The sequence below is a fragment of the Tinamus guttatus genome, unplaced genomic scaffold (assembly GCF_059628265.1).
Source record: "Tinamus guttatus ecotype Peru unplaced genomic scaffold, ASM5962826v1 Tinamus_guttatus_pri_ptg000203l, whole genome shotgun sequence".
Classification (NCBI taxonomy): domain Eukaryota; kingdom Metazoa; phylum Chordata; class Aves; order Tinamiformes; family Tinamidae; genus Tinamus; species Tinamus guttatus.
In genome coordinates, this window is record NW_028288737.1 from 379,066 (window position 1) to 399,644 (window position 20,579).

General features: G+C 40.0%; 1 protein-coding gene across 1 annotated transcript; it reads right to left on the minus strand.

Moving 5' to 3' along the window:
- Nucleotides 1-648: 648 nt before the first annotated feature.
- IMPA2 (inositol monophosphatase 2) lies at nt 649-18,662 on the minus strand. Its single transcript, XM_088524064.1, has 8 exons — nt 18,560-18,662; nt 13,626-13,759; nt 9,860-9,964; nt 8,520-8,565; nt 6,116-6,224; nt 2,572-2,680; nt 2,233-2,384; nt 649-1,277 (listed from the first exon to the last, which is right to left on the minus strand). Exons 1-8 carry the CDS (start codon nt 18,656-18,658, stop codon nt 1,162-1,164), a joined length of 870 nt encoding a protein of 289 aa, XP_088380190.1. The 5' UTR covers nt 18,659-18,662; the 3' UTR covers nt 649-1,161.
- Nucleotides 18,663-20,579: the final 1,917 nt, after the last annotated feature.

Sequence of the window (20,579 nt, forward strand, 5' to 3'; positions counted from 1 at the left end):
TAGAGCAACTGTGCTTCTAAAAAGGTATATAACTGATTTTACAGTTTTCTCCATTCAGGAAGTATGATTACAACTCTGTGAGAAGGGTATGTGATTTACAGCTACCTTTTTTTGCAAGCATAGCATATGTGCTTATTTTTAATAATTTGTCAGTGGGGGCCAAATACTGCTCTAAGGGTCACTAAAATCAGGAGCTCCTTGACACAGCTGGCCTGCTACTGTGGGTCCTCGTTAATACTGTGAATAACACACGAAGTTCAATAGTCCTGGTTTTAACTATAATTACTCTGTGACAGGAAGAATTTGCAGGTTTGAATATCTTACAGAGGCCTGTAGGAGGGCACTATGATTTATCCCTATGAACTGGGATAAAGAAAACAAGAGCTAGCCGGGCAGTTTGTGAAATTATTAAACATTTTCCAGGGTCAGTTCTGCGATTAGCCATTTGGACAGCCCCCACTGAAGGCGCACAAGTAACATATACTCTTTACCTGAAAAGAACCTCTAATATTAGCTTTCTTCTATGCCTTCTCTGAATTGCTGTAAACATCCAAGATACCCACATAGACACATGGGTATGTGTGTGTATAAATATGTGTGTGTATACTTAAATATACTTGTATAGGTGTATTTATACACACATACATATATGTACACATACATATACACGGATATATAGCTATGACATAGTTAGGAAATAGTAATGTCGTTTTTATTGCATTTTAAGTATCATAGAACAAGGGTATTATAGGCACACATCTTAACTACTCATCCTTACTACAGTCCTAAAGCTCATTTACCTGAGATCTGCATCTGTAAAAATAAAGTTCCATTTTTAGCTGCATGTTACAAAAGACTAAATATCAGCCCCACGGATATGAAATTACAACTCAATTTTGAAACAAACACTACAAGTAAAATATGCTATCTTATAAAAAAGATACTGCTGAAAGAGATACATATTAAAAAGGAAACAAGATCCTTAGAGGTTTAAAAATCTTCCCAGGCCTTCCCACATTGTAATAAATTTGTAAAAAATATTTGACACAAAATCTCCACAGAAAGCATCCTGCTGAAATCACGTACCCTTTAAGCCACCCATCGTGTTAAAATTACGGAGTTCAGGAGGGTAGACTCCATATTACAAGAACTGAATTTCCCTCAGTTTTCATCATCCCGTCTGTAGTGAATAGTTTGTATTTCCTGAGCTATGAACATAGCCATCTCTCTGGTGCCTGCAGCAATCACTCGGCAGGACATAAGATCCAGAGGTCCCCCTGCGGACGAGAGGGTCAAGAACTGTCTTAGGTCATGGAAAAAAACCAACATATTCTTAAATTAAAAACACACTGTAATTAGATAGGCTCAGAAGCATGGAAATAACTTCACACAGCTGGTTTGGGATGAGCAAAATGAGCAACTCCCATCTTGAATCAAGATCTTGAGAACTTCAAAACTCTTGCGAAAATAATATTTTTTTTAAATTCTAGATACAGTACCAAAACAAGCAACAGAAGCAGTGAATATCTATGTGTTCAGTATAAAATAATAAATGCACCATTTTCTTGTTTTCCTCTCAAATAAAAGTCAAGATGTGTTTTACTGCAAATTTACTAATAGGAGAGGATAAAAAAAAATTAGTTCAATGAGGATGGCATTCTTAGTCCTCTATGACTTTTCACAATATGCACATTAACAGGAAATAAAGAAAATAAACAGCACATATGCACAGTCACAGTAAACGTCACTATCTTACAGGCCCGTTTTTTTTCTGTGAATCATGGAAATGAATAAAATAATCTTCTAAAATAATAAACCTGAAACTATATTGTCCTCTAAGAGCTTCCTAGTCAGTAATGCTCACACGTATATCAGCGAGGCCTTCCTTCTGCAATGCTGTCTCTGCTGAGATGAGTTTGGAGTCTGAGCATAATAATCAACCTTCTGGGCTAGTCTTTACAGAAAATCTGATGCTTTGAAAGAGTTACTCAAAGTCTTGGAAACACAGTCTGACTCGGAAGACCTTTGATGTGATGAAAACCCAAGCTGGAATTACATCATTAAGTCATGAATAACCAGACAGAGTCTAACGGTGAGAACAGACATTTCTAACGAACATTGTTAGAAACAACACTGAGTCACGGGAAAGGGACTATACTGAAGTAGCAGAAGTTGCCCTGAAATACGACTCAGGCCCCAAAAAATCAGTGAAAAAAAGAGTATTTTACTCACCTGACGTGTCTATGACAGTGCCACCTGCCTCTCTAATAATCACAGTAGCTGCTGCCAAGTCCCAGCAGTGCAAGCCGAACTGGTAATAGGCATCCGCGGCGCCCGACGCCAGGTGGCACAGCGCCAGGGTGGAGCTGCCGATCACACGCACCCTAAACACGGCGACAAGGCCACACGTCACGTAGGCACGCGAGGCCTTCGCGAGCAGCCCCGCGTCCACGCTGCAAAACGCGCAGCGGGCCTGACAGGCAGCTTTACGGTCTACTTAGCGAAGTGCTCTTCTGTTGTTGGTCTAAGGACTTTTGGTCACAACGCGAGAGACGTTTTAAAATATCTTACCCGTGTGCCTGGGCCTTGAGCAATCTCTCAATGTTACCAAGGAACAATTTCAAAGTTGCTGGGTCACGTTTTGGACCGATTTCTGTCAAAATTAAGGCCTTCGAGATATCTGCAATGCAAGTATTTTTTCCATTAATTTAACAGCTTCCAGTTAAAATTGGGAATTTTTTTCAGACTAAACAATAATGGACTTTTCACAGAAAAACAATTTTCATATCCTCTTTTTCTACCACAAACGCTTTCACAAGATAAGTGACTCCACATTAAAAATCGAAACAAGACTGAATTTTTCATATCAAATAGTCTTATCTAAACATTTTTTTCTTTAAAGATCAGGAAAATCAAAAATAAGAATACATTCTTATATGCCCTACATGTTTCCATACATTGTTTTCTTTCATTGACCAGTCAGCTTTTGGCAAATTCACTAACATTAGCAGTCAGCTAAAAATAATCCAATGACCTAGCAACTGTTGTTGACAATAAGCTGATTACATTTGAATAGAGAACTCTAATGTAATTTGTTAACAATTAAAGATTTAAGAATATAGTAAGATCAATGAAAAGCTTCTGCCTAAACATCAGTCACCCAGTCATAGCTCCCCTTCATTCTAACATTTCAGAGTGAAGATACCTTTTGATTGAAAACCCCTCCTTCTTACCATAAACTAAAACAGTATCTCAATTAATAATAATAATGTTGCATTTGCATTGTGTTCAGCAAAGAAAGTTCTGGTTTACAGTAGATGAGGATATTACCCTAATGCACAGTCAAAGCCTACTGCAGTTAAAGGGAAGACTCACAGTGACTTGCAAGGTATTGCAGCTGTCCTCAAAGGAGACATTGCTAGAACATAAGAACCTTATGCCAATTTAGGTGGAGGCAGCTGGTCAAAGCTTGGCAGCTGCCAAGCTTCTTCTATGCCAGATAAACTCAGGAGGTGTTGAAGACACAAGGAACCTCAAAGTTGATTACTTACTAAACAGTCTGTGTCCAGTGTTGGGTGTTACCTTCTACTCTGCATCAAATGCTAAACATTCATTCACATTGGGAAAGTCTACCTGGTTATTACAACTAATTGCATAAGCTGAAAATTCTTAGCAAAAGTAACAAGGAGGTTTTCAAAGGCAAATTAGGATAGAGTGAGACATCATTTAATTAAACAGGCTACCAGTGAATTTAGTATTACAGAAGAAAATTGTGGATTCATGCAATGTGGTAAGTGATTGGTGAGTAACAGATATGTAATTAGATTAAAAGTTACAGGATATCACAAAGCTTAACTATATGACTATAGATTTAACAGACACTTTTTAAATTACTGTATTGAAATATAAAAACACCTATCCAGACATACTGCAGGGTATTTGCTGCTTAGGTACACCTGAAAATTCTGGATGGTTAAAGCAATCTGCCTTAGATCTTCCTGCATAACATAGCCAATTTATAATCACAGAAAACTTGATGCATGCCTCATAGCCGAAATGCAACACCAGTCACAGCTAGGTCATGACAAAGACAGTTGTGCTTTTGAGTTATCAAATATATTCCTCGCAAACAAACAGATGTCTCCAATTTTAAACAAGGTCACGGCCAGTTATAAATTGGATGAAGAGACTGACGTGAGGTAGGGGAAGAACTGCACTCAGGAGAAGGAGGTGGCTGCTCCAAATGCTCAATATGGCTTCAGCAATTCAAGGTACAAGAGAATATTTACTGAGCACTCCTCACACTGATATAAGACAGAAAAACAGGGAGGTTGGTAGAAGAGATTTAACAGTGATACAGAAGCATTTATGAAGAAAAGATCAATTCTGTTGACCACAGAAGAAGATTAGAAAAATACAATATAGTATTAGCACATGGAAGGCCAGACCTGAATCTAAGTGTAAGAAGGATGTGTCAAAGGGAAGATGACTCCTTCATTTAAATGTATCTTGACTGCTTGCCCTCACAAACCAGATCTATACAAAATTAATCATTAACAAAGAACAATTTGGTCTGTACTGTAATTTTAAATAATTAAATTTGAACAATCCTAATGGCTGCCTCGAAATTACTGTGTAGCTTAACATTACGGAGCAATCTCAAACAAAAGGATGAGGCAACATGGCAGCCTAGCACTCCCTCAGCACATCACACACTGGCAAAGATTACTTCGGGTGCAGGTTCAGCAAAACTCTCTCTCTTCTGCAAGGCTGTCTTATTCCACTGAAGCCACAGTCTTTATAGAACAAGAACAACTCTGAATTTATATACTTAAACATCATTAGAGGTGAGATTAAAGAAGCTATGTTTTGACTGATTAAAATCCCCACCACCAAAGAAGGAATCTGAAAATACAGGAAAATTTCAAAGTTTGGAAGGGTAGAAGGTTCCCTTCCTGTGCTGTGTTTTAGACACTATATAGTCTAAAGTCCAGAGAAAGGAGGACAAAAGTGGCATGTGCCAAAACTATTACTTGCTCAACTGGAGACAGAGCGCTGTGACTACATATGTGAGTGAGGCCATTTCAGGAGTAGCTCAGTTAATTAGGGCTGGGGTGCCCTAATTTCTTCCCATAGTCTCTGCCACTGGAATATGGTGCATTTAAGCACAGTCAGAAATGTGATGCATAACATGGGATTAAAATCTTATCTCAGGTACTACTGAGATAAAATACTAACCTTACAATTTACTCCCTCTCTCCAAACAGGGAGACTCTCACTCATTAATTTGATTTAAGTGAACATCCAGACTTCCCCAATTTCAGGGACTACAGCAAATCCGTATGTTAATTTGCCAGAATTTACTGTTTCACGTTCCCTAAAATCTCTTGCTGGTGAGGTATACATTGTCGTACATTTTTGGCACATGTTTACTTCTGTCCTGTTACATTCCCTAGTACATTTTGATTGATTAAAAGAAAACATATCCATACATGTCTGATCATTGTTATCTATCGTCATTAGGTAAACAGACAGACAAATATATGGCTTACCAACAAATTAATTCCATTAAGGTGTTGACTAAACGTTGATAGTTACTTGTATGTTGAAACATACCTCACACACCCAAGCAAGCTGTTAAGGAACCTCTGTAAAGCATGCATCCTTTAGTTTGCTGTTAGCATATATGCCTACTGACATAACACACTTCATGATATACAAGATTTCTGAAAATAAATGAGTAACAGCCACCACAGTACTGTGGATGTGATTCACCATTTCCATTGCATCTTGCTCATAAAAGTCCATATCGGTGGCAAAACTGGAATGAAACTGGTGAATCTACCAGTGCTTGATTATTTTAAGCAGTAATTATAAATCAAAACAATTTAGGATTACTTAAGAGGAATTCACATTCAGCTGCAGTATTTTAAAAGAAAACGAGAAAAAAATGTGATGTTTTAAGAAAAAAAGCAAACATATAACAACAAAATTATCATGCAGATAAATACTTTCCATCAGGATAATGATGTTCATTATCCTAATGTCGATTTGTAACAACTCTGAAACAAAATTAACATATTCCTTTTAGAGTTCTAACAAAATCTAGACCAACCTGTCTCTTTTGATACCTGAAGCCTTTTGTCATTACAAAATGCCCCTTGACCTCTTCTACCAGTGTATAACCGTTCTTCAGTGCAGTGGTAAATTACACCAAATTCAAGCTTTAAGATTTTGAAAAGGAAAGAAATGAATGCAACTCAAATTACTCATCATAAATATAAACAACTACTAATGGCAGAAAGTTCAGTAATATTTTAATTGCTACATGTAATCAAAGATTATACTGATTCTACTAAACTGGAATAATTTTACTATGATGTTTGAGATAGAGGCTTATAAGGAGAAGTTAATGCAATCTTTTCATAAACTCTCACTTGCAGCTCATCTGTGTTCACATCAGACTAGATTAAACGCTGGTTGCTTTCTCATTCAGTTACATGTTTTCATCAAAAATATGCAAGTCCTAAGGCCATATTCTGAATTAATGAAAACTTTCACTGGTGAGCAGTTACACATAGAAGTTCTTTCATTGACTTTGGCAAGACCATGAAGGTTTGCAACCCCAAATACATAAATATGATCAGTTAGCCATCAAACTCGAAAGTCATGACACCTGGTTTACTAACAGTGGATACTTTAATACAAACTTGACCTTTCAAGACGCATTTAATTTGCCCACATTTTCAACCACAGTGGCAAACTCCAGTCACTTTTCAATTTTTTTTTCTCTGCAAAATCCTTTCTTAGTATAAAAACGCGAAAGTCTCATGAAATCTCAAGATTCCAAGAGAAGGAATTTGAAGAGAAATATTAAAACTATTAATCCATCATAAAAGGTTTGGAGAATGAGCAACACTGGACTCTTGAGGGAACACCTGCTTACCAATGATAAAAGGAGGGTCAAAATTAGACCCAAGGTATATACTAACATTTCCATTTCTTAATACCTTTCATCAAACGATCTTAAAGCACTTTACAAACTTTGATGATCTGTTCCTAAAATCACCCTTTGATACATATCAATAACTGTACTTTGTTTAGATACAGGCAGATACACAAAAATTAACTGACTTGCCCAAAGTCATGGATGGTAAAAAGGTCAAGAAAACATCTCAGATGTTCTAGACTCCAGATCTTCTCCCATTCAATGTGAAAAATCATCAGTTTTCATCAGAGACAGTTCAGAGGGAACAGGTTGTCCTTGCTCTTTACCCTGAGATCCAGTCTAAACCATTTCTTTTTTTTCTTTTTCTTTTCTTTTTTTTTTTTTTTGAGGGATACTATTAATAGTCCTTCCCTGAAGACATCTGCAGGAATTGCTTCAGTGCTGTTCAAAGCTTACATTCAGGTCAGTTCCCCTGTGTGCACTCTGGCTCATTTTCAAGTTACTACTTTTTTTCTGTTTTGCCTTTTTCTTTATTGAGAGAGATTTATCTTTTTTTTCTTTGTTGTTTTTTGTTTTTGTTTCAGCTTTGTTTTGTTTACATAATCCAAAATATGTGGCATCAAAAGCATGATGATGACGTTCTAGAAAATAATAAATATTACAGAAAACTGTCTGATAAGCATATGTAATATTCAAAGGCCATCGGGAAGGAGTAAACTTCAGAAGAGCATGGAAGTGGTTCACTGCAGTTGCTGTGTTTGAAATGTCAGACTAGAGAAGTAAACAGCATTATTGGGTTTAAATCACTGAGAGCCGCGAGCACATCTGAAAACTGTGTCATTACTGCACAGAGCTCTTGCTGGCTTCAGTGGCAGCTCTACTGTGCGATCAGGGTGCATGAGGCACATTCCTTGGCAACCTGAATAGCTGTTCCTTCCGTATATCTCGGACTGTAAAACACCAATGTCTGGAAAAATGAATGAGTACAGCTAGGAAACTCAAAGAAGACAGCATACACGAAAGCTAAGTTCTTCTTTGTTTTCCTGTGACCAAGCTCTCACGAGGGAAATACAGAAATTTCACTACATAAAACCCCACAAAGTCAGATTAAATGGACTAGGTCCATAATTTTGTACTTATCATAGAAAGCAGTTTTGAATTACATCTCGTAGCAGCCCTTAGCTTTCACAGACACTGCTAGTAGGAAAGAAGCAATAATGGTTACCACAAGAACACTGGGAGATACATTTAAATTATGAATAGGCAGCACTATATTTAACTCACTGCAGCTTTGTCTTACAAAACCTTGCTCACTCCAGTGCTCCCTTTGTAGTTACACAAATCCTATAATATTTATAATAATTCATGAGAATTATCCTATAATTGCCCAGTATACATAAGGGAACTCTTTAAGGATTGAGATTTTAGACTAGCAGAGTATGCCCAAATAGACTTGGCATGAAAAGCCAGTGCAGTAGCTGATTGGATGTTTTGTTTTTTAAGTTTCCACGGGGCTTTTAGGCTTCTAGCCACATCTCAGGTTACCCATCTTAAAGAACATATTTTATACCTCTTTGTTAACAGCAAATCCAATGCTCACTGCCACTGTTGGAAACCTGCAAAGAATAGGAAATGAAGCAGCATTAAAATGAAAAATCTCGTGAAGTATGAGAAATCTCTGAACTTACTAGTTCTGCAACTCTCTCAGACAACAAAACATTGCAGGGAGCTCTGTGACTTTACCTGGGTTTAATATTAAGTTATATTTTTAAAAGTTAAAGAGACTGAGAAAAGAAGGATGGTTCAATGTAAAGAACATTTAAGTATTCTTCTTCTTTTCTCAGTCTCTTTAAAACTGTGAATCCTTTAAAAATATAACTTAATATAGGAAAACGCAAGAAAAACACACAAAGATATCAGTATTTTTATACTATAACATGTTTAACATGTTGCATATTTAGTGATCTTTTTGTTTTAATGTTACTGAATTATCCAATTTAAAATCATTAATTTTGTTATAACAAGTAATCACTTCTGAGAGCACATTTTGTTCAAGTGAACTCAGAGCAGCTGAAATAGCAATTAAGTTGCAGAGAGACATCTTACTGCTGACATCAACACAAGGGGAAACCTGTTCTTCTACCCTCTCTTTTGCAAAGTGATGATCTTGTGCTTAATTTGTGGCTAAAGTATAATAATTGTGCTTTAAATAAAGAATAAATTCTTAAAAGCCCATCTTAAAAAAGGCTGTAGAAAAAAGGTCCAGAAAATATTGGTAGGAAAATTTTCCTTCATGGGATAAAAGACAAGCACATGAGTTCCTCTTCTCCCAGCCACCTGAATACTATAGAATTGCACCATGAGTAAAGGATTTTTTAATGATAACTGTAACTGTAACTATATTATATGTAAGGTTTTAAACAGAAATATTACAAACAATCATTACTTTACAATACCCAGCACTTAAATGATGAATTAGAGTTTCTGTATTTTGGCAGCAATGATCCCTGCATTTCTTTTTGCAAAGCAGAATTATAGGAATTTAAAAAATAAAATCCCTGTTATACAGTAAAGCTGAGTTTTCAATTATATTCTACACATAGGCAATGTTTGTACTTCCTGTGAAAAACGAACGTGTCTATCGAAAGGAAGCAAGCACCACTGTTAGGATGGATATGTAACACCCACGTAAAGAGTTAGGCCAAATGTCATCACAGTACAGCCTTGTTTCTCGGTTCAGGTCAAGCCTCCTCGTGCTATGTGTGCTGCATATCCACCAGCTAAGAGGCACGAGCTCCTAGGTCATTAAGCAGGGAATGAGCAGAAACTTTGGTTTACCTCTAGGCAACAATATAAAGTTCTCTCCAGTACAGACACTCAAACACTCACTCCACTTTACTGTCTACTTGCCTGTGCACAAAATTGCAAGTTCCATCAACAGGGTCAATAATCCAGGTAGGACTGTCCGTGAGGACACATTTTGAGCCAGCAGCAGTGGATTCTTCTGCAATGAACCTGCATTTGATATTGAGTAAAATACATAAAAGAAAATTGAACTCCTTCCTTCTGACTACTTAATTCATGTATTATATACATGAATACATATATTTCTCTTTTTTAATTTGTGAGTGAAAGATTTTAGTAGAGACTTTAAAGAGAGTTCTCAAATTGACAGCATATGATTTTACGTGGTAATATATAATTCCATTTATGTTCAGTCTCCTAATATACAATTATGAAAAGCATGCAGAAATGAATCTGAACTGGCACCCCTGGAATCCTAGGAGAAGCTTTTCTGCAACATGTAAATTTGTGCGTTAGGCCTGTCTCTTGCAGTAAGTAATACAAACTGCAAAATGTATTTGCTGCTCTTTGCACTCAAATTCAGTCAGTAAGAAATAATGCACTCTCAGAAAATCCACAATCTGACTTCTACAGGATTTTTTTGCAGCAGTTTGAATCAGGAAATTGAAAGATTTACAAAGCTGAACTTTCTTCTTCCCATGACCCAAAGTAAATCAACAATTTTTTTGTGGTGGGGGGGCCGCACAAGGCACATTGAAATCTGAGCTCGTCTAATGTTCTGTACTGATTTCTTTCAGTAGTTTTGTTTTTGTTTTTTTCCTGGGAAATGTACAACCAGTTCTGGCATATTTCCTGCTGACCTTAATTATCCTTGCTCTCCCATAAACTGCTCAGGATCTGTTTCTGAGAGTGCCCTGCAGGTGCTGGTCTGACGGATTTCAGTAGAGTTCTGCACATATAGCCTGTGTAGAATCAAAATGCTGGTACAAAACCTTGGTCTGGGTATCATACTTGAACAACTGGTTTTGGTATACAGAATTGCTGCGAGTGCTTGAGGAAAAAGAAACTTATTTCAAAGCCACAAAAGGGGAAAAAGTAAAATAAGAAAAAGAGAGAGAGAAAAAAAAAAGAGAATTATGACCCAAACACATGGCAAGTTTTGGCTGCGCTACTGGCCAGTAGTGAGATGAAACTCACCTTCTTGGCCTTTTCCTGTAGTGGGTGACTGTGCATTGTAGTCCCTATGTACAAAAATATGAATGGGAAGCTGGGGTAAAAGCGTGCCACTGACACTGACAATGTCCCAGACTCATTTTCAGAAGCAGCAGGTGTATGATAGAGGAGGTAATCGTTGCCTAAAAAAGCCTATTGCTGCTGTACTGCAGTAGCTCCTATAGGCCAGCACACTATAGATGTGTTCCTCTATGGCTCTACATGCTGTAAAAGCACACAAACAAAGCAAAACATTTATGCTAAAGCACTGGGTACCAAACTTCAGACATGTTCAGGGCCAGAAGTGGGAGGGGTAGCCACGTCGTTGCAGCAGTTAATTAAATATCCCAGACTTTCAGGTGTGTTGACTCCCGTGCAAATCTGGATTAAAGTTTTTCCCCACTGAAAATGAGCCTACCAGTTTTAGCCTAGCCTCAGTGGACGTCTGTTCGTATCACAAAGCCACTGTGAAATTCACTGCTGGAACAGTCAGGAAATTGTAGCATGGTATAAACTGCAGCTAAGAGTGATGCTCACTTAGAGCAGAAGGGTCAAAGCAGAGCAGTACCTCACCAATCCCTAAAAATTCCACCATAAAAAAAATCTTTTGAAAAGCTTAAAGTTTTGGGAGGATGCTGAAGAGATGAAGCAAAAATAAAAACCTGGATTAAGCAAAAAATGAGCATCATGCACATTTGTTAGCCATATACAGAGAAGAAGAAAGAAATATGCGACAGAAATAGGTTTTTAATAGCTTTTCCTAGCATTTCTTATTACTTCTGAGCACATTTCCCATATCTCAGAATGCATCACTCTGACACGGTACAGATTGCAATATCCCTCTTAATTTTTCAGACTTTTAAGACACATTTTTTTCACGTCAGACAGCATAAGAATAAAGATAATTTAAAAGAGAGATGAAGAACATGGAAGTCTTCACTGATGATTTTAAGAGCCAAATTAAAGGAAAGACCTAACATGATCTTTTAATGTTTACTTTAAAATTAAACCTTGATTGCTACTCTTCATTTTCTATCTTGATAGTGGGATCTTTATTTAATCTATTTTTAATAGATTGTTTTAAACTAATCTAACTTTATTCAATGTCAGAACAAATTGCAACCAAAACCAACAAAAATAACTTGTCTTGGAAGAAAAGCATAGCAGTTCCTTCACTTGCTCATGTAGTCAGAAGTTAACTGCACAGGGTTAATGAAGTCAGAGATTTTTCAGTTTCTAGATCTATGTTGACCTTGCAACTTTTGTTCCCACTCCGAGTAACTTGAGTGCTTCTGATCGTTCCCATTTTATGTGAAATTTGTATGTAGTGAGTTCTCTGCCAGACTGTCCAGGAAAAGAAACAACATACTGGAGATGAGAAAAGAGTACGGCCAGCCATAGAGGATGGAATATTACACAAATAATAGGCTTGCAAAGCCTGGCACTCCGGTCGAGAGGCGCAGCCAAGAACCACACTGCGCTGTACAGCACTGAGTTGGTAGGCCATCACATATGACACGTAGTTAGAAAGCCATATTTAGTATATAATGTTCTTTCTGCTCATTCTAATGGATTTTCTTTCTTTCTTTTTTTTTTTTTTAATATACACTATAGCTGACCGAATCAGATTAGTGAAATATACGTAGCATTAGCTGAGCCCTCCAGCTTCTCATCTTTGTTTATTTCTGCTCAGCGCTGGCTTGCAAGGCTCATATGCCCTAAGGAAGCACATGGTGTGAGGGGGATTAGACAGTATTTACACGAAGCACGGCCTCTGCGCTGCTGCTGAAGGAAGGGCGATTTTGCCCTTGCAGAGTGAAGTCAAATGGGGAAATCAATTGCACTGTCTCTGCATCACACCAACCCTGACCAACTAATACAAAACCGCTCTCTAATCTGTGCACAGGGAGGAGTTATTTCCAAATTGATCTTCACAGCCCCAGAGAAGTCAACAATGTGATCTATTTTTAAAAGCGTGGGTTAAAACCTCAAGCAGTGTCTTGCTCACATCTTGCTAATTTATATGCATCAAATGATGATAAACAAACAGCCTTGCTGCTCAGTGATTTTAGGATCGTGCACAGCACAAGGTAAATGTCTTTAAATATGACAACTGTCTTCATCTGTCAAATGCTTATGCAGGAAGGCAAGAGACAGCAGTGCTGGGGGCAGCGGGATAGGACCTTTCCTATCATTAACACCAGCTTTATTTTAAAATAGATATTCTTCACATTATACTCAGGCAGTAGAGAATAGATCAGTACTGGGAAAAAACATGGAGGTTCATACAAAACCTTTGCACAAGATATCTCTACAGAAGAAAAAAAAATATTATATTACTAGCAAATACATTTCAAGACATTAAGAAACAAATACTTAAAAATGCACAGGTCATGATAGAATCATTAGAAATTCTGGTGTCCTGAGTGTGGCTACAACAGTAGTTTTCTAAAGAGGAGGATTATATGCAAGTGTCTAACAGGAACATATTCATATTTAAGATATACAAAACTGAACTAAGAAAAAGTATTTTTAACAAAGATTTTTGACTTTTAGAGAAAGACTTTTAAAATCCCCTTTGAATGCCAGTCAGACATACAGCTGTTACAGGAAAAATGGTCATGGATAGGTTATTTAGCCTATTTCACCAGACACTCACCTGTGGGAGGGAAACTTCTCTTTCAGAGCTGAAATAATTAAATTCTCCACAAAATGATCAGTTTCTGTCACAAGATCTGCTGCGGATGTCTTTGTAGACACTTGTTTTTCCTCTGTTAGAGCCTTCCTAATAATCTGAAAGGGCAATTCACAGATTAGATTGGTTTCAGTCCATCCTGTGGGCACTAAAATAATATAATTATATTCAAAATTACACTGAACCCTGAAAAAAAACCCTTGTAGGCTTAATTCTAGAAGAACCTGTTCTATTTCTTTTGCAAATAAAAATCCTGCTGACATAATGAGTAGTCTCAAGGACTTCAGGATTTTGAATCAATCTACAAGAATATCTCTTCACAGTACAGAAAAGGAGTGAAGATCTGGGAAATAAATACACAAAAGAACCACAAGACTCAGGAATATTTCATAGAAAATCTTTTTTGTTTGCTTTTTTTTCCCCTTAATTTGCAGACACAAATCTCTGCTCTCTTAATTTAAAAATATGCAATAAAGCAAACTCAATTGCCAGCAGAAATGCATAAAATTATTTATTTTCTTCTGCATATGGATGTTCTAAACCTCAAGTGCTGACTAGAACCAAAATAGCTGCTATATATTTAACAAAAACAAAAGTTTAGGCATTTCCCCAGATCAATATTCCCAATCACTTCTAAAATGTATATGTTTAAGTTATCTAAGGAAATTTCCATTAATTTTCCATAGAAATATTTTTAAAACTGTCCAAAGACAGAAGCTTTAGGATCAAAAAAACCCCAAACAAACAAACAAACAAAAACCTATGCTGGGCTGGGAACCAGCAATTCTCAAATTTCATTCTCAGCTCTTGTTTTCCATATTCTGAAATACTATATTTGAAATGTTTTCTGATGTATTATTCTGATGTATTATCTGCATTGCTGACTGTTGTGTATATATGTTGGTATGGGAGGCCCCGAGTTATCCGTCTGTTTCTTGAGCTATGAAACATGAGTTATGCTTATTTACTGAGTTTGAGGACAGATTAATGTTTTTCAGTTTGAACTCTTGCTAAAGTTCATAACTGCATACCACAACATTTACTCCACTTAATCTCCTAATTCCATTAATGTCCTGCATGGTTTTCTTTATGATTTTACCATAGATCCAGAAGAGTACAGGTCTGGGAAGGCCCCCAGGCTGCTCTTCAGTCCAAGGAAAAATCCAGTACACTCAAGTTACCCCAGCTGTGCTGTGTAACCTCTTCTAAAACACTTGATATGCTGACCCCTTTTAGTTTTATTGCTCTTCTTTACTATATTAACTATATATAAGTGCAGCACTTAAGACCGGGCTCAGAAATTCACATAGTTCAGCAGATAAGGAATACTTCTTATTTCTTGCCTTCAGCACTCCTTTCATTGGAGACTACCTGGATTATTTTTAGCAGTGCCATGTTCTTCACTCCTTTTCAGATCAAACACGTAGCTTAAAGAGAATTTGTAGCCATTTAAATGAGTACAGGCTACCGTTTAGCAGGGGTTGGATCACACCTTGCTGTAGGAGGAGCAGAGAAGTTAAAGTGAGAGCTGCGGACAGTGTATGTTGTTGGTTGTTTTTCATTACACGTCTCAGTCTTCAGTCTTTCCTTTTTAAACATAATACTTTGCACTTCTTATCACTGAATTTAATCTCACACGCTTCTGATCCTTTTCTTTTTTTCATGATTATTTTGGATTCAGTTCCTGTCTTCATTCCTCTCACTTTGATTTCTTTGTGATTTTATGCGGGAACATGCTCTATTCTGTTATTCTTCATTCAAAGACTGAATATAATTGAGTCCAAAATGGGGTTTTTGCAGAATCCAACAGGGTGCTTGTCTCCTTGCATTACCTTACATTGCCTTCTGGAAACAGTTGCTGCTATTGCCTGGTCTCCCCAATGGGGTGTGGAGACCAGGCAAAAGCTCTTCTCCAGATAAAAGCCATTGCAGCAGGTAGGCAGAGGAACAAAGCACCTCCAGGAGGACGAAATCCTGCTCCAACTGCTCCTTATCATTGCTCTACAATGGAACTGGTTGTATTTTGGCCATAAATGTGTTTTACTAGACTTCCTCATTGCGTTACACATTGTTCCAAACTTACCCAGGCTTTTCTAGCAGCCCATTTGTGAGAGTCTGTGGTTATTCAGCGCAGAGCTGCTTAATATTTTTAGCCTATGCTGCCCCTCCACTAACACAGAATTGTCTAATCCCACCTGCTTTTCTTCTGCAAAAAGTGGTCTTAGGCCATGACCAAAGCAAGCGGAGTTTGCTCACAGAACAAGCGGAGGAGACGTGTGAGGAAGTCCAGTTACACATGGCCTCACAGAGTGGATTAAGCTTGATGTCAGTGCAGGTCAGTTACAGAGATTACAAAACCAGGGCCCTGCTCATTAGAGGAAAGAGCTGCACACGGAGGCCTTGAGATGCTTTGTTAAAGAATGGAATGAACCAGGGTACACAGGAAGGGCAGTCGCTTTGCTGCTCTGGGAATGGGAGTTACTCCAGCAACAGCACTTCTGTCACAGCAAGTCAAGCAATCATTTATTTATCAGCCTTTTAAGCTTAGAGAAAAAGGAGAAAAAAAAAAAAAGCGCTATTCCAAAGCTTCTGGTTATACTCAGGCAGCATGATGCAATATGAACAGTCATACAGGAAAAGAAAAGAAAAAAAAGAAAAAGAAAAAAGAGAGGCCGATAGATTTCTCCTAGAAATTCAAAATCTGGATTTGCATGCCTTTCTTCAGGTTAGGGCTTGCAGTGATTCTCATAGGTGCTTCCTAAAACATAATCATAAACCGATTCTAAGCCTTCCTAATCTGGCACAGATTTAGGAAACAGAGGATCGTAAGAGACAGGCTGAAATGAGAAAATTTTGTGCAAGGTTGAAGAAAGCATTCAGATCTGCAGAAAAGACAGTGCAAGCAGATTTCTGGGGATGGAGGTGAGGGTGGATGCATCTGAGGGGAAGGAAAGAGGCAGAAGAAAGTGAACTTGACCAATGGAACTGACCAACTGACTGTTTTTTTGGCAGCTGAGACTCAATTTTATTAGTTAATTTTCAATAAAAGTATATCTAGTCCTATTGAACCTACGTTTGTGCCATAAATCTGGCCTTATGTGCCAGATATATAGAATTTGTGTCCTTATGTTTGTCTTTATTGGGGACTAGCAAAAAGTGGATTAACTCTTTAAATAAAGAGACTGACTTACCTGTACTCTTTGTTAAAGATCCACAAGGGCTTCTGGTATTTTTTTTTGCAATAAAATACAGTCTTTAATAATATGAAAGTTTGTTTTTAAAGGAAAAGATTCTACCAAAACTACCAAATCCCACTTAAAGAATGTTTATGTGGTTTTAATTTGGCCTGCCATGGAATCAGCCATTTCCTACCAGCTGTAAGGTAGCAATGGCAACTTGCAAAGATGCACAATTTAATCTTCTGGAATGTTTATTTCTTAAAAAATAAAAAAGGCAACAAAAACGAACAAACAAAAAAAACAAAAAACAATGTTCAGCGGTGGTCTTCTGGGCCATTAAAATGGCTGAAGATGCTGATGGCTGTGTTCACAATAAAATATTTTGAGAGAAAAGGTGTGGATGCTTGAGCAAGTGTCTCTTATGAAATGTCTGGCAGAATGAGCATGCTGGAGAAACTCCAGTTTGGACATTCAGTGAGAGCATGACCTGTCATCCCAATTTGGATTATCCATTTGTTCCTTGCATAACTAAAACAACCCTTCTCTCCTCTGGCATTCTGCTAATCTTTGTTGCCCCTTTTTCTTCTACCAAGGGGAAAAATACGAGCAATAACACACACTAAGGAAAAACTACTGCTGCTGGATTTGAGATAAAAATCATACTACGGCATAGCAGGTACGAAACGTTTTTCAAAATATAGCAAAATGGAAGCGGAAGAAAAAAACACAGGTTGCTGAGATGTGTATTTTCCCCAATTTCTCATCTGAACAATCTGCTGATGCCAGTTCTGGGCTCTGTTGGAGACGGTAGATTTTAGCCATCGCACCCAACGGGGCCAGGATGTCTCCTGAGGTGACTAACCTTCCCCTGTGCTGCAACACTGGTCTTAAGCAAGCTGCTGTTGGTCTCTGCAGGGACACTGCCGATTTATCCCTGAACTAGTGAATTTCAGTCACTGTGAAGACCCCAGCGTGGCAAAATGACAAAAATCTCTGTGACACGACTGTTTTTCCCTGGACAAGCTGCTCAAAAACAAACGCTGGCATTGTAGTCTATGGATGCACAATATCCTGGATGAACGCAGCATGGCGTGAAATCTCAGCCGCACGTAAATTCAGTGCTAACATCACAGCATGCTCTAAAAAACACTTCAGCAGCAGAATAAACACTCGTTTGTTTTATAAACGAGAAAAAAAAAAGCTATTAAGGCGTGCTCACTATGACAAAGCCGTATTTTTCTTTTTTTAATGAAAATAAAAAAAAGAATGAGCCACAAATTAGGCTCTCCATCCTCAGGGTAACAGCAGCTGCCAGGGAAGGTGGCCCTGGGGATCCCGACGCCCTCCATAGCGCTGGGGCGCGAACCAGGAGGTGCCGGAGGCTCCGGCATCGGCCCTCGCGGCGGCGTGTCCGTGTGTGTGTATTTGTGTCCGTGCGTGTGTATTGGTGTCCGTGTGTGTGTATTTGTGTCCGTGTGTGTGTATTTGTGTCCGTGCGTGTGTTTTTGTGTCCGTGTGTGTGTATTTGTGTGTATATGTGTCCGTATGTGTGCGTACGCGCCCGTGCACGCCTGTGTATGTGCGCGCGCGCGGGCCGGGGCCGCGGCGGAGCCCACGCCGCCCTGTCGCCGGCTCCCGCTTTCCCGCCCTGTCCCTGCGCACCCCGCGGAGCGGGCGGCCCGGGGAAGCCCCGGCCCCGCGGCCCGGCGCGGCTCTCACCTGGCCGGCGCGGCGCGCCAGCTGCACGGCCACCTCGGCGCACTCCCGCCACGGGTCCCCGCCGCCGGCCGCCCCCTCCGCCTCCTCGCAGGGCTTCATCGCTGCCCCGCGGGGCAGCGCGGCGGAGCGGGGCTGGGCGCCGCTGTCACTGCGGCTGCCGGCGCCGCCCCGCAGAGCGCCGGGGCGAGCCGGGAGCGGGAGCGGGGCGGGCGGCGCGACCAGTGGGCCGGGCGCGCTGCGGCGGGGCGGCCGGGCGCTGCTTTTAGGTGGCGCCGGGGGCGGGGAAGGGCCGGCGGCAGGCGGGGACAGCGAGGGGACGACGCCGAGGCGAGGAGGGGAGCGCCGGGGCCGGGCGGGATGTGGCGGGCGGGGAGCCGCCCCGCCAGCGCCAGGGCCGTGGCCGTGCCCCGCGACATGGCCGTGCCGCCCGACATGGCCGTGCCGCCCGACATGGCGCCCCGGGGCCGCCGGGCGCCTTCGGCGCGGCTCGGCGGCCACCAACGTGGCGCCGCGGCCGCTGCGCGCGAGCGGGCGCGACGGGGCCCCGCGGCCCCCGAGCGCCGCTTTCTGCTGCCCTCGGCAAAGCGGGGCGGGTGCGAGGCCCGCGCGGCCTCCGCGTTTTGCTGCTCTCGGCAGCTGTCTGGGCTGCCTCTAGGGCCCGGCTATTGTGTCCGGCAGGGTCTGTAATCCTTGACGGGGCGGCTGGCACCTGCCAAAGGGCAGAGCCTGGGAGACGGGGCGCTGAGCGCCCGCGCCGAGGGTGCTGGGGGTGCCGAGCGCGATGGCCGCCCCGCTTGACAAGGGCAGGTTTGGGAAAAGTAGCAACAGGGATAGGAAGGGTAGGGTCTGAGCTGTTCATTAGTGTTCAGGCTTTAAAGTATTGCTATTACTGCTGCTAAAGTGTAAAACATAAATAGCCTGGCTATTTAGATCTTGCTTTGCAGTTGTCTTTGTCATGCGTCATTTTGGATTTATCGAAGAGGAGAAGATGAGAACTGAGAACCTACGGCTCTGGTGACTGTAGAAGCCAAAGTACAGCATGTTGTAGCCAAAAGAGCAGGAGACCGATGGGAGACAGCTGAGCAATTCCCACTCTGCCTCACAGAAAACAGTGGCCTGAGCATATAAATATGTACTTATGTAATACAGTAACCAGTTCATAATAGTACAAAGAGACAATATTGGAAACTTAATCCGCCAAAATAAGGCTTTCTCAAGTGAGTTATTTTGATGGCATGTTTAGAGTTAGATTGAACAAAAGAGTCCAAGGATTGAGTGAGGACAAAAAAGGAACCACGAGCTTAGCTCTCTCAAAAAGGCATTAAAAACGCTGAGTATTTACACTGCTTTTTGTTGTCTTTCTGCACCTGCTTTGTGGTCGGAGGTTTCATTTTCAAGGACCTTTCACAACCTATTAGATTAGCTAGCACAGAAGTGCAAAAGTAGTGACAATATTTGCATTATGAAAACTATAAATACAACACTTATCCCTGGTACGAATACGAAATCAATTGTGAATTTTCGAGGGACTGAAATAGATTGGAGTATCTAAGCACAGAGATTTTGACTCCAGATTATTTTAGATTGTTTATTTGTTTATTTTTCACTTGTATGATAAGGATGACTTTAGGATGAGAGGGATATAACACTTCTGCCATCTGTAGTTCATAGAAATAATTGTTTGTTTGTTTCTTTTTCGAATCACAGAATCATGGAATGATTGAGGTTGGAAGGCACCTTTGAAGATGATCCTGTCCAAATAAAATGCTTGGTCCCTTTCCTTCTAAAGTCAGTGCCAAAACATCTGTGGATTGTAGTGTGGGAATATAATTCTTTAAGTTTCAAAGCTGTACCGTGGCCATGGATACTGCAAAGACAGCAAGCCCATCGGTCTCCTTAGCAAGCATTTTAGAGACTCCACTTTGAATGGTGAAAAACAGTAATGAACTCTGGGAAACTAAATTAACTATTACCAGACATTTTAAAGTTTATTTCAAGTCGGCAATAATCAAGGTTTGCT